The sequence below is a fragment of the Vanacampus margaritifer genome, chromosome 20 (assembly GCF_051991255.1).
Source record: "Vanacampus margaritifer isolate UIUO_Vmar chromosome 20, RoL_Vmar_1.0, whole genome shotgun sequence".
In the NCBI taxonomy this organism is placed as follows: domain Eukaryota; kingdom Metazoa; phylum Chordata; class Actinopteri; order Syngnathiformes; family Syngnathidae; genus Vanacampus; species Vanacampus margaritifer.
The window spans coordinates 17,049,979-17,064,153 of record NC_135451.1 but is presented as its reverse complement, the minus strand read 5'-3'; the positions used below and the strand labels follow the sequence as shown (position 1 = coordinate 17,064,153).

Below are 14,175 nucleotides of genomic sequence, written 5' to 3'. Positions count from 1 at the left end.
GAGGGCACAGACATGAAATATAATAATAAAGACGATAAAATTTGACGACAGAGAAGTTAAATGATGAGAAAAAATGTGAGGACGGAAATGTGACGGAGACGTCAAATCCGAAGACAGAAATGGTCAAATATGACGAAGCAGATGTTAAAAGTGCAAATGTGGAAGACAATCCCCCTGGTTACCTGGGAGGCCTCTTTCGGTGTCGGTCAGGTGACGGGGATCTTCGACTGTCGCGGTAGCGGTGGCGCTCTCTATGCGTACACAAGCGACACAAAATAAAGAAATTGATTAAATTCAAGCTATGGTTATTACTACCTCTAACGATTTGTCTGATTTTGATACATCAACCTGTTATTTATTTATTTTTTTTTTCCCAGTGCACATGCAGGCCGACCCATGAATAGGGTGGGAATTTTATTTTATTTATTTATTTTCAATCGGAAAAACTTTTTTTGGGGGGGCCGATAAACAACCAAAATGTGTCTTCTACAAAAGTGAGGAGTAGATGGCGATGGGAAAAAAGATCATATAAATATTTAAAAAACAGTTTTCATATCTCGGAAAAAAAAGAAAAAAACATACGCGAATATGCAAACTTGCATGTACCGAACCGCAAGTATGAGCATTTCCAAAGTTGTTCCCATTCGGCTCTAGTAAGAACCCACAATGTCTTCTTTTTTTTTTAAAAAATGCCGATAAAAAATCTAAATGCATCTTCTACAAAAATGAGAAAATGGAGAAGGAAAAAATAATAATTTCATATAAACAAAAAAAAACATTTTAAATATCTTGGAAAAAAAGAAAAAAACATGCATATGATTTTGTGTACCTGCTGCGATTGCGGCTCCGATGTGAGCTGCCGGGGGAACGTCCTCTGTCATACTCGGACCTGTACCTCCCGCCCTCAGTCCTGCCATGCCTGTCTGGGTGCCTGTCCGGGTACCTGTCTGGGTGCCTGTCCGGGCTCCTGCCACGGTCCTTGCGCTCTCCGGGAATGTCCACACGGTGTCTGTCCCCGTGGCCGCTGTAACCTCGATTCCGGTGACTGTCATGGCGATATTCTCGCTCGGGGGAGCGCCTGCCGTCATCGCCGGGTTTTTCGTACTTATATTGCACCTCGCGGTGGAAGTGCTGCTCGGGTTGGAATGAGCTGGGGCGCTGTGTGTATCCCGGGTTGAAGGCAGGGGGAGGGAAAGAGGGATGGGGAGGATGGGGATACCCCATGTGGTACGGAGGAGGGTAATTCATAGGTGGAGATGGCATTGGGGGTGGCATAGAAGAGTGCGGCAAGGGCGGCGGGGGCACAGTTGGCATCATGTAAGGGTGGTAGGCGTTCTGCGGTGAGCCGGCCAGGGGAACACAAGGCAAGGGGGGAGGCGGAAAGCTAGGCGGCGGGTCAGGGAAGCCTCGCAAGGGCGGACGCACTGGACACGGGTGAAGAGAGCCCAGCGACGGGGGAGGCACTGGCGGCGGGTACGACATGAAGTCAGGGTGTGGCAGCGGCGGCATGTAGCCAACAGACTGAGGTGGTGGGGGCCTCATGTTGGCGACGCGCTGGTTTTGTACAGGGGGCATCCCACGGTCTTGATGGAAAGACATGACTGTTAGATGGGGAGAAAAATTGTATGAAATGTATCATAAACAACAAAACACAAATGTCACACAACACAGCAATAGAGCAGTTCATAATGCTTGTAAAAAGTTATTTTAAGCGCCACTAGTTCAATAAACATGTATGACAGTAGGACCGCACCAATCAAATGATGAATTACGAAGTGGATATTTTTGCGAAAAGACACAGAATACCAATTAGAGCAAAATAACGCTAGCAAGAGAGTTGCTGGTGACGGCAAAATATCCACTGCCTATGAATTAATGCCCACCACGACCTGATTTTCAGACAACCACCGTCAAGATGCCAAAACGACGTAAATAATCTAGTGAAAAGACAAATGTTGACATCCTTTTACAGTGGAGAGGCAAGTAACGTTAGCGACCCACCATGCTAGCTAGCTCGCCGCTCCACCGAGCAAGAATACGTAAAATACTTTACCTTAAAATTTAAACACCGCGATCAACGGTTCGAAATTCACTTCACCAAAGCCTTGTCGTAAAGCGTCTATATAGAAATTGCGTACAGGGTAAAATCGAGCAGGTTGGAAAATGTCTGACAGAATGAAGCGGACAGAAACAATTTAAAATGCCAAGAAGTCCGTGTCTCTAGCCGGAATGATTACGATGAGACTCAAATTTGTACCAATCACAAGCCTCTGTTTTTTTTAATTGGCCAATGAGAAGGCGTCGTAAAGTTTCACCATTGACATCTACTTAATCCTGTTTCTAGTCGAACGTATTACAAAGGTGCGCATTAATGGACCAATCAGAAGCCTCCATTGTGAAAACTGGCCAATAAAAGGGGCGTTGTGTGGTTTTATTTCCGGTAATCCTGCAGTCGCGCGTCAATACGGTCTGAGCAATCATTTGATCACCAGTTTTGCACGTAAATAAATTAAATGAGGGAGTCAACTTTGAGATCATCATCGACGACAAAATATTGGATACACCTGCACACCTTGAAAAGGTACTGTCTCTGAAAAAAAACCTCCGAGTTGTCAATGTTCATTTCTGATGAAACTATCATGGCTGCGTTCCTTTAACATTAGTCTGTTGTTTGCAGTGATGCAGAACTATACAGCAAAGACCAAAGTGCTGTATATAGAGTAAAAATCAGAAATGTAATAAAATAAAACACCAAAAAATATAAACATCATAAGTAGGTAGCTAAATATGTAAATTAAATAAATGAATAAAACAAGATTAAGTAATAAATATAAATGTGTAAGCACCATAAAACACTTAAGCAATAACCATTAATAATAATAGGCAATAATAATAATAATAATAATAATAAAAAGAATTACAACAACAATAACCAAAACATCATGTGGTTATAGTTCCACTCAGTTGCCTCTAGAGGGTAGCAGAGGAATATTATAGCACTGCATCGGTTGAAGCTGTGTTACCATGGCAACCTCCATGGTTTGCACAAAGAAGCATCCGGGGAGGATGGCATACACAGCCGAGTTCATTTACTTCTTCAGGCCATACTCGTTTTGTGCACTGCATTCCTAAAGAACTTGGGGAGGGTTTCTATGCGCTCCCACATCACTCGCAGCAGAAATCCATTAGACTCACCGCACTCTGTATTGATCCATCTCATCAGGTGACGTTCTGAATTTCTGCCTCACAGCATTAACTCGGGTGGCACAGACGAGCTGTACTTGTTGTTGTAAAAATAAACATGCTGCAGGGGTGTAAATAATGTTCATGTATTTATGCCACAAACCATCTCGTACATCTTCTTGGCAACGTTGCTGTATAAATACATAAATAATAAACACCTGTGAGTATTTAGCTTAGCTTATTCATCCATTTACTTAAGCCTTCCTCCTAATAAGGGTTGCAGGTGAGCTGGAGTCTCTCTCAGCTGACTGTCCCAAGGCAACGTCGGGGCTCATATACTGTAGACAAACAAGCATCCACAGTTCTGAACAGTTTATAATCCTAAATGAAGCTAACATGCATGTTTTTGGAAAACAGGAGGAAGGCCACAGAAAACCCGTGTTCAGCGCAGGGACACAATCTAAACCCGGACCTCTGACCTGTGAGGTAGGCATGCTAAGCACTACGCTATCATGATGCTTCGAGGCTAGTTTAGTTTTAAATGCTAATTATATGCTCATAGTACAGATTTTTTTTGATTATTGATAAGAATGAATAAAATAGGAATTTTACATGGTTGATATTTACATGTACATATTGCACATTAATCCATGTTTGTTATTTTCTTCACAAATTGGCTTTTTAATGGACTTTGCCTCAGCTTTGCGCTCCTGTGTGTGTGAACGAATGAATAAATTGAGCTTTTGTTTCAAATATATGGCAAAAGCAAACAAACAAATCAAAGTAGTCAAACGATATTAAATTGTAAAACAAGAAGCAACATTTAAACTCAGCATGTTTGCAAAAGAGTAGGAGGAAGTAAAAATGTATGTTTTCCTCCTCCTCCTCCATTGGTTGTTTGGAGTTGAAATGTGTGTACATGTTTGCAATCAGCGTCTTTATGAGTGACTGACCGTGATGGTCCAGCGTTCGTGTTCTTCATATTCTTCGCCATTGTGCAGCTTGACTCATCTCTCCCTTGGAACAGGCACACGAAAAAAGGAAGGAAATTGATTTTGCAGCTCTTGTGTCAAGCATGCAAGCCGACCGTGGTTCTTTGCGTCCAATTTGTGCCCGTTTGTCCTCGCGCAAAATGATTGCCTCCAAACTTGGAGAGTAGTTGACAATAAAATAAATAAATAAAAATGAAATTAAATTAAATTAAAATAAAATCTACTGGGGGGAAAAATGTTGTGCATAAGTGGGAACTTTTGCTGTCAAGGGCCACATTTTATTTTTTAGTAGACGGATGGGCCAGGTCATTAGTTGATCAGGTAAAAAAAAACAGAATTAAATAAAATCTATTTGTTCATCTTTTATTGCATTTATACTGTTCAGAGTCACAGGGAGTTGTAGTATCCCAACCGACTTTACTATATTCTGAATAAACGTATTCATTCTTATTTTTAATTGTATTATGTATAAATAGTTTAATTACCGTTAATGAACAAAATTAAATAAGTACACGGAATATGATTTTTTTGGTTAACACATAATCCTGTATCTTAGAAACATATTTCTCTTAAGGTCACAGATGACGCGCTCAGCTGGCTTGTTGAGCAAAGGAATTGAATTTCACCAAAAGGAAAAACAAACGTAGGTCAAGGAGTTTTCCTCTGCAGACTCTTTCATCGACTCTATTTGGGAGTTCATAAAATGTGGGTTAATTAAGATTGTTCATCTTCTGACGTGCTTTATTTCCAGAATTGCTATGGAAACCAAATGGTGTTATCAGGCGCTCAGGAGTGCCAAAGTGGGATTTTTTTTTTTTTAGGTTTTAGGTGAACTAATGAATGCACGCACGCACGCACATACAAAAAAAAAAAAATACCCCAAAAATATATATGTAAAAAAAATAATAATAATAAAAAAGGAGAGCAATGATGATGACATGTCAAATCGGTAAAATTACCGAATGAACAATACTGAGCTCTCCAGAAAAAGAAAACAATAAGGAGTGCCAAAGTGCACACTACACACGCGCTCATTTACTTGTGATGCATTTAGCCCCCCCCCACCCACCCACTCCCCCCAAAAAGCATCACATTAATCAAGTGCTAAAAAAAAAACGTGTGTGGTTAACTGTGGGAGGAAAAAGTTCATCTGTATTCAGGTGGCCATGTTATATGATATCATATTTGTAACGCATTTGCAAATCACCAATTGGAAAAGATGAAGACATCATCATCATCATCATCATCATCATCATCATCATCGAGCCAGGAGTCAAAGAATGAAATACAATAGCAACTACCTCAGCAACAGCTCAAGGTTCTTCTTGCAAAGAAAAATGCAGCAATACACTTTGGAAAGACGAAAGAATGGACGGTGTGGGAACATCTAAAACAGGATTCCTCACTCCTGGTCCTCAAGAGCCGAAAGTCCTGCAAGTTTGAGATGTTTTTATCCTTCAACACGGCTGATTCTAAAAATCCAGATGGTTATCAATCAGGCTTCTGTGGATTTTGCTAATTATACCAATCAGCTGTGTTGGAGGACGGAAACGTCTCGAACCTGTAACCTCTCCAGGACCAGTAGTAAGGAAGGCTGATCTAAAAGATGCTCGGCAATCCTTTGTGGAAAAGATCCTAAAAGAACAAAGCACGGATGACAATCAGAAATCCTCAACGTCATCCAGCACAGGAGAAAGTGGAAAGAACAAGCGAACAAGAAAAGAATATTGGAAAAGCCCTTGACTGGAATTGCCACAAAGTGTTGTGACAGAACATCAGGCGGGAGAAGAGATCACAGCTGAAGTGGTGAACTGAGGAGGGAAAATTTGTGACATCTCAAAGCTGTGGACAAGAAGTTTTGGGACCAGTAAGCGGGTTTCAAAAAAAAAAAAAGATGTCTCATGCACAGATCACATTTGCAACATCGCGCTTCATCGTGTATTTGTCTAGAAAGGACTATCACAGATTTAGATGGTTTGTGAGCAATATTTGAGAGAATTGGTGATATTGTATATGTGGAAGAAGTAGATATTTCAGTTCATCTGATAAAAAAAAAAATGAGAGCGGAAACAAAAGTGTTGCATTTTTATTTTTATTATTTTTCTTGAGTCTATTTACAGCGGGCCGGGGCAATCCATTTTGCCTTGACAACTGGTGGCTTTAAAAAAAAAAAAACAGACCACGTTGTTTCCCGATAAGAACACTGAGGGTCGCAGTTTTTTTTTCAGTTGTAGCACGTCGGTAGGTGTGTGCGTGTCCGTGACTGGTTGGAAGCCGTTCCGTTGAGACGTGTTCAGTCCCGTCGCTCCGTGTGTGGCAGAGTTTAGTGTCGCCCATCTGTCCGGCACGCCAATTGCAATTCATTTAGCCAAATTTCCTCAAAGTATGAGATTTGGAATTTGGCTCAAATGGCTACTTCAAAACAAAATGACTGACTTCCTAATTCCTGTTCACTTTCCAAAATGTGTCTTTTTATGATAGACACATCCGCCCAAATTTGCGTCAGTTGTTGAAACCGATATCGGGAACGTCCAGTGTTCCGGGCGATGCTCCAAGTGATGTTACCTAAAATAGGTACATTTTCACCATGACAGCCATTTAGAAAACAGCCATTTTGTATGACTTTCAATGAAAACTGGAACCTGCCGTGCTGCCTGCGAGTGAATCACGATGATGCTGAATGACAGAAAGAACAGGAAACAATCATGGGCGCACCGGGGCTCTTGTGTCTGAAAAGTGAGTCAGGATGGAGGTTTGAAGTCCATCCGAGTTGTTAACCCGCTTCCAAGGCTCTTACGTTGAGCAACCCAACTTCATTTATGAATCCATTTTCTATAGTGCTTGTTCTCAAGTATGGAGGCTCAGCTGGGGTCTATGTAGGAAACACTGCTACCCATTTTATTTTTTCTCGGCTTTTCAAGAAATGCCCAAAAAAAAACAGAATAGAAATGCTAGAAATTCAAAACGTGTATCAAAAAAAGGAAAATGCGAATTTTGGCTATGGAAACGGGTTTTGCGAATGTCTGCTGGCAAAACCGGATACACGTCGCACGTTTTTGACCAGAAATTAAGTCACACGTACGTTTGTAGTTACAAAGCAATGGCGGACGATAAAGTAAGGTATGTTTTGGGGGGAGGACGAAACAGAAAGCTTTTTGGAATTATTTAAAGAAGGGAATAGGAATGCAATTTTAGATGGAAAACAGCAAATAAACGCTACGGTTTATCAATAATAACAAAAGCAAACTCATATGGCGTGATCAGACGGCGCAGCGGCGTCCTGTTTTTTCTTCTTCTTTTAAATTACTGGTGGATCATATCTCTATGGTGTATTTTATTTTTTTTTTTTTTTTTTTTTTGGGAGAGCTCAGTATTGTTCATTCGGTAGTTTTACCGATTTGACATGTCATCATCATTGCTCTCCTTTTTTTAATTTTTTTTTATATATATATATATTTTTTTTTTTTGTGTGTTTTTTTTGTATGTGGGTGTGTGCGTGCATTCATTAGTTCACCTAAAACCTATAAAAAAAATAAATAAAAAATCCCATACCGTTACCCTAAACCGAACACTTCCAGCCATAGTCGCGAGGCTGTCAGGAAACCCGAGAAAGGACCAAAGAAAGGAAAGGAAATGGTGTATAGCGCCACCTACAGCGACGGAGTCCACCTCTCAATATTCACAAAAAAAACAACAGATGGAAACGGGCAGAAGTCGCATGTCCGTTTTGCGCATTTTCCGTAAACTTGCTTAAAAAATTCGAAACAATTGGATAGAAACCTGACTACTGACCGGGGCAGGTTTCAACATATTCAGTGGACATGACTGCAACACTGGCTAGTGGACACCATCGTTTGATTTAAAACCATTTTCAAGCTCCATTTGATCTACTTTATGGTTTTTCAATATCATATTCGTTGGGGTTGTTACCAGCATTCTCTGCGGTGTGACAAATTTCACTTTATAGGGACTTTAAAAGGGCTTTTTATGTTCCAAAAAATAACATCTATTTCTTTATGTAACTGTGATATCCTCGGCCTTATTGCCGTCCCTCGTCTTGTTTTTTAGTCACTCAGCAACCGCCGCCGAAGCGTTGAGTGAAGAAGGTTAATAAAACCGCGCCTCGCATGCACACTGACTCATATTCACCACTTTGCACTTATTTGTCGGATCATTCGGGGAGTTTACGCCAATTTATTTCCTGCAAGCTCACATCAGATTCGCCGGCATGAACGGCCACTTAACGCTGCGTCGTGCTCGTTAGGGCGCGAGTCGGATGTCACAAAGTCGAGCGCGACCAATTGGAGGGAGGGAGAACATTTCTTAAAAGCTGCCATTCGACAACGTCTTTCCAACACGCGCCACGTTGTACTAACATGAGTGACGCTCGTTGAAAATTTTGCAATCGGGACAACGTCAGGATCTGTAATAAGAATTGATGTCTTGCCTGCACTTTTGTATGTCACCTTTGGATAGCAATAGCTCAGATGGCAGTGTTTGTAATTTAAAAAAAAAAACTCTCTGCTGTGCGACATCCACTTGATTTATACTCTTTTTATATTTATTATATATATATATATATATATATATATATATATATATATATACGTTTTTGCTTGGATGGAAATTAGAAAAAAAAACTTTTTGAGAACATCTAACTAACCAAAATATTTCTGTATTTTATTTATTTTTTTGGAGGGGGGGGGGGGGGGGAGTATACAAATAATTACATTTTGAAAATCTTCCCATTTCTTATTATCTTACTGCAGCGTAATCTGACATTTCTTGAACAAAAAAAATGAGTGCAAAATGTTTGCACCCAAATTTCAGAAAGTGGTCGTCAGTTCGCCGTCCAGTGGAGAAAATTTAATTTAATTTAAATTTTAATGAAAAACGTCAGTTTGGCTCTCTCCTCATGGGCCGTATTGGACCCTCCCTGACAGGCCGGTTCTGGCTTGCGGGCCATATGTTAATTTCGAGTCTTCCAGGAAGCTAACATGCAAATAAATATGGGGAGCGCATGTAAACCCAGAATCGAACCACCGAACCTCAAAACTGTGAGGCAAATATGCTGTCCACTAGGTCCACTGTACTTATGTTCTTCCTGTTATTTGATCCAATAAACATACAACAATTGACCGCATGACTTTGATCTTTGAAGGCCACAGTAAGACCAAGTTGTGAACTAGCTCTTTCCTTCGACATTCTGCGAGGACAAGAGGACGAGAGGACGAGAGGACGACCTCTTGGGGCCTCTTTAGCTTTAATGCAGCCGTGCCTATTTCGCTGTCAAGAAGGAAGAACGTGAATAGATGAATATAATACGGAGAGCGCTCCGAATGGGGAAACGCTCTCGGCCACCTGACAGGCGGTCACAAGTGGGAGTCCGCGGGGGAGGGGAGGGACGCGATTGTTGATTGCTTTTGTTTTTCATCCAAACCATAAAAATTCCAAAACAAGGGATACAATTGATGTAAAAAAAAAATATATATATATATATATATATATTTTTTTTTTTAAAAAAACCTCTACTGAACCATTAATTGTTCCAGGGAGGAGAGTCATCGTGTTGTGTTGTTTGTGAACATGTGACATTCCTCAGAACATTCAGTCAACCTCCTGTGGTGCTCTATTGAAAAAAACATGTACATGAAGCAATCATGTGATATGTTGGATTTTCTCTTTGACTGCCAAAAACGTTAAATAACGTTTAGTAAAATCCTATGGAGGAGTGCCAAAGACGTTTGTTTCAAAACAGAGGTGAAACTAACCATTTTCTATTGTTGATTACTGAAAAACGGAATAAGGTAGAAACAAACTTTTTTTTTTCTGATGAAAGATGAGAGTCCAATCTTTCATTTGGTCGTATTTTTGTTTCCATAGTCGAAACACATAATTTTCTGTGGACCTTGAAAGATCAGTCAAAATGCTTAAATCGACTGGCACCCACGGCATCTCTTTTCTGAAAACGTCTGGCAGTCAAAGAGTTAACGGGCTCATGGGGATGATACACAAGTTCAGTCTTTTTTCTTTTCTTTTCTTTTTCCGTACCCAAGAGGACACAATGTATGTATGTATGTACGCGCAGGTGCACAATGAAGCGTACGCGTGTATCTGTTTGCATGCTTCAGCCGTTTTCATCTTGCCCTTCAAGGTGCATTAGTGTCTGAATAACCAAAATGGCACATTTGAGTCGCGTTCAACTTCTGAGTTTGCGAGCGGTCGGAGTGAAGCGATTTCCAAACACACCCACAATGAGGGAAGATTTGTTCACGGTCTCGGTTTTTGTAAATCCAATTTCTCCTAAAAAAAAAAAAACAACACATTTTTTGACTGATCTGACTTGGAAGGAAGAAAGATAGCAACAACAACAAATAGCGAAGTAAAACTGCAACAAATGAAAACCCCGCCATCGAGTGAAGCCACAATAACCCGAACTGCAAACACCGTGCATCAGTATTTTCCATTTGGAGCCGTTCGGCCTTGATCGTGTTACCCACTTGACTTAATATAACGTAATGTTGTAATGAAGTTCATGCGTGGCTAATGACGCCCTTGCTAACGGTCTGACCTACTTCAACTGCATTATCCCGCGCGCCGCACGCGCATTATGCTAAACGCACCCCCCGCGTCTCGCTGACGCCGAACTTCATGTTGTGTTGGGCGAGGGCGCTCGCTTACTAGTGTCAAGTGATACTTGATCTTTAGTGGAGATCATCGCGACGCCCTCGCAGCGAAAAATGAAAAATGCCAAAACTCGCACCGCCAATGACCGCATAAAAAGTGAGCTGATGGAGCTGACTCCTCGTTTAAGGACACGACTCACAAAAAAAGTTCGGGATTTTGGTCGAATGAATCGAAAATGTGCACAATAGCAGCGAGAAGCATTTCGATCTGCATCCCGGGCCATTCTGAAGGTCTTCTTCCACAATAAAATCCTTCTTTACCAACCTGGCTTTGTGCACGAGGAACAGAAAAACAACTTTTGCTTGCAAGTGTACAATTGTCTTTCATGCCTTGAAATAGACGAACAATTGACTCATTCCTTTCTATAATGATTAACTAATTGATTGAAGAGCTGCGTTCCAATACTTTTGTCCATGTACAGTATGCGTACATGTGCTTTGACTAAAAGAAAAAACACGCACCTCAATGCATGTGTGTGTGAGAGTGATTGTTTGAGAAGATCAAGAGTTTTTTTTCAATGTCAGTGGCATGCTACACAAGTGGCTGTTGTCATGGCGACGGCAGCGTCCTCAACGCGAGCACACAAACGTGTTAAGCGCACTCAACTTTATTTCTTGAGTACGTTAAGAACAATTGCAGCTGCCATGAAATGCTTTGAACAACATAAAACACCACAATTAAAAATAATGAGCAAATCATTATTATTTTCTCATTAAAATATAGAACAATACATATTAACTCTTTGACTAACAAAAACGTCAAATAACGTTTCGGAAAATCCTATGGAGGAGTGCCAAAGACGTTAAAAGACGTTTGTTTCAAAACAGAGGTGAAACTAACCACTTTCTATTGTTGATTACTGAAAAACGGAATAAGGTAGAAACAAACTTTTTTTTTCTGATGAAAGATGAGAGTCCAATCCTTCATTTGGTAGTATGTGTGTTTCCATAGTCCAAACACATAATTTTCTGTGGACCTTGAAAGATCAGTCAAAAATGCTTAAATCGGCTGGCACCCACGGCATCCCTTTTCTGAAAACGTCTGGCAGTCAAAGAGTTAATAAAGACTAAAACAACAACAAAACTCCCTTCACATTGACTCATTAAAGTGGGTATTAAAAGTTTACACCCCCCCCCTTTCAAATACCAGGTTTTTGTAGTATTAAAAAAATTGAGACCCAAAATGAATCATTTTAAAACTTTTCTGCCCGATGTAAAATATGCCAAACTCGGGAGGGGAAGTCAAAAAACGAATAAACCACTAAGATAATCTCATTCTGAACACAGCCAGGTCTCTAGTTTGAGGGTGTGCACACTTGTGCAATCACATGAATTTAATTGTTTATCTTTACTTTCCCTTAAAAGGTTATAGGGCACATCAGGGTAAAAGTTTCAACTTTTGCTTTAGTGTAAACTTTTTATATCCACTGCATGTATATCGTAAGTGCAGCTAGCTATATATATATATATATATATATATATATATATATATATATATATATATATATATATATATATATATATATATATATATATATATATATATATATATATATTAGCCATAGCAACACAAACTCAGTGGTCACTTGATTAGGAACACAATCAAATAAATATTAAAAGAAAGTTTGTAACTACAGGTTGTCGGGGTTTCGTGTTTTACGGCAAGTCATTAAACTTCATTGCCGTGCTCCGGCCACACATATTAACAAAAATGAAAAGTTTTTTTTTTTTTTTTTTTTGCTATTTAGAATCTTCCATCTGTCCAATACGCAAAGTCCTAATTTGGTAGCAATCGAATAAAACCTCTAGGACAACTTTTATCTTTAAGGACACCCCCAAAAATCATTTCAAAATGGCTGCTTCAAAGCAAAATGGCAGACTCCATGTGTCTTCTCAGGCATGGCTTGCGTCTCTACTCTTGATATTTTTTTTTTTAATTCAAGTGAGACAACTGAACACATTTTCAGCCAGCGGGATGAAAACGCCAGGACAAAAGACGCAAAAGGCTGATTTTCTGCAAGCTAAGATGCAATCTGGATCTGCTCAAGCGACAGCGAAGGCCTGACTTGGGAGTGAACTAAAGAATTATTTGCACACGTCCTAATTGGAAGCAAGCGAACGCAAACACCCGGGGAGGCCGCCACGATAAGGACGCCACGCGACTAATCGGGTATGAAGGCCACCGCCTGCCAATGCGCAAATAAAGATTATTCCACTTTGTGGCGCGTCGTCAGGTGAGGCGTGACTCTTCGCACCTGCGGAAAGCGAATGCGATCAAACGGGCCTGCGATGGCAAAACAAACGCAGCTGAAATGTGACCAACCGGCAATAAAGGCACCGCCAGGGTGCAAAAAAGCCGTTCCGCTTTGTCCTGCCGCTTCAACGGAACGACACTCGGCTGAGTCGAGGCGGTCGCAGGCTGGCCTTGTGCGTCGAATGATGCCAATCTCGCTCATGTGCAGGGTGGGACACGTTGCCCCCCCCCCCCCCCCCCCCCCCGACGGCTACGGCCGACTCGCGTAGTGACTCAGTGTGAGTCATCCAAATGGACGCGGGTGTATTTGTGTCGTTTTTTTTTTGTTTTTTTTTTTGAAGACAATTTGATACGCGGGGTGCAAAATGGTTCAAGAAGGGGTCGATTTGAGAGTAGAACATTTCGATTGAGTGGGATTAGGATTGGCGTCGATATGGTAGGGCCCGAGTCGGGTCAAGCGCGTTTGATGCCATGACTTTTTTTGTTGTCATTTTCCAGACATTTGAATTGATGTCAGCACTTCGTCCTCAGATGGATCTTGCCAATAAAAGACGATTTGATACGCATGTCGGTATATTTGAAAGTGGAACAATACGGCATCTTTTAAATAAAAATAAAAAAAACATCTATTTTTATCACAATCAAGTATTGTAAAGAACGTATGTTACATAATTGTTTTTCATTTGAGTACGTTTCAAAGCTTTACTTAAACAAAGGTGTTGAATCAGTACTTTTTACCTTTTTTTTTTTTACATAAGCATCTATATTCCTACTTAAGTAGAATATAACTCAATTGAACTGAAGTGTATCTGAAGTCCTTTTCATCCAGGCTCATTTGAGTGAGAATTCATTTGATGATGTTGCACAAGTGCAGCAGCCAGCAAACTTTTGACTGAATAACTCGTCCTTCAAAGCTATTTCGTTGGTGCCCCGCGCAGCCTTGAATGCCTTCTGACCAGGCTGGGAGGCTTTGTTGGTACTGAAAAGCCTCCTCCCTTTTGTGATTGACAAGGACGTGTAGGTGCGTTTGTTTTATTCACCTGCTTGGTCTTTTTCATCG

The 14,175-nt window shown here is 40.6% G+C and overlaps 3 protein-coding genes across 7 annotated transcripts in view; 2 read left to right on the top strand and 1 right to left on the bottom strand.

The window, feature by feature from the left end:
* The window catches only part of drosha (drosha ribonuclease III), a 91,795-nt gene extending 89,586 nt beyond the window's left edge, over nt 1-2,209 (bottom strand). For 3 of the 4 annotated variants that reach the window (XR_013289630.1, XM_077553886.1, XM_077553888.1), the window contains exons 1-3: nt 2,054-2,209; nt 830-1,601; nt 183-251 (exon numbers count right to left, since the gene is read on the bottom strand). Coding sequence is in view for 3 of the 4 variants with exons in the window: in XM_077553886.1 (XP_077410012.1) it covers nt 183-251; nt 830-1,599 (839 nt within the window). In the remaining variant the exon portion in view is untranslated. The remainder of the gene's footprint in view (nt 1-182; nt 252-829; nt 1,602-2,053) is intronic. The other variant, XM_077553887.1, reaches the window with a different exon arrangement.
* A 304-nt stretch (nt 2,210-2,513) lies between these two features.
* The window catches only part of LOC144040049 (cadherin-20-like), a 93,122-nt gene continuing 81,460 nt past the window's right edge, over nt 2,514-14,175 (top strand). Inside the window, exons 1-2 of one of the 2 annotated variants that reach the window (XM_077553835.1) lie at nt 2,514-2,581; nt 3,601-3,669. The gene's annotated coding sequence lies outside the window, so the exon portion shown is untranslated. Of the gene's footprint in view, nt 2,582-3,077; nt 3,224-3,600; nt 3,670-14,175 lie in introns of those variants that run through there. The other variant, XM_077553836.1, reaches the window with a different exon arrangement.
* mc4r (melanocortin 4 receptor) overlaps nt 13,869-14,175 on the top strand; it is a 2,543-nt gene continuing 2,236 nt past the window's right edge. Inside the window, exon 1 of the mRNA XM_077554369.1 lies at nt 13,869-14,175. This exon is cut by the window's right edge and continues 2,236 nt beyond it. The gene's annotated coding sequence lies outside the window, so the exon portion shown is untranslated.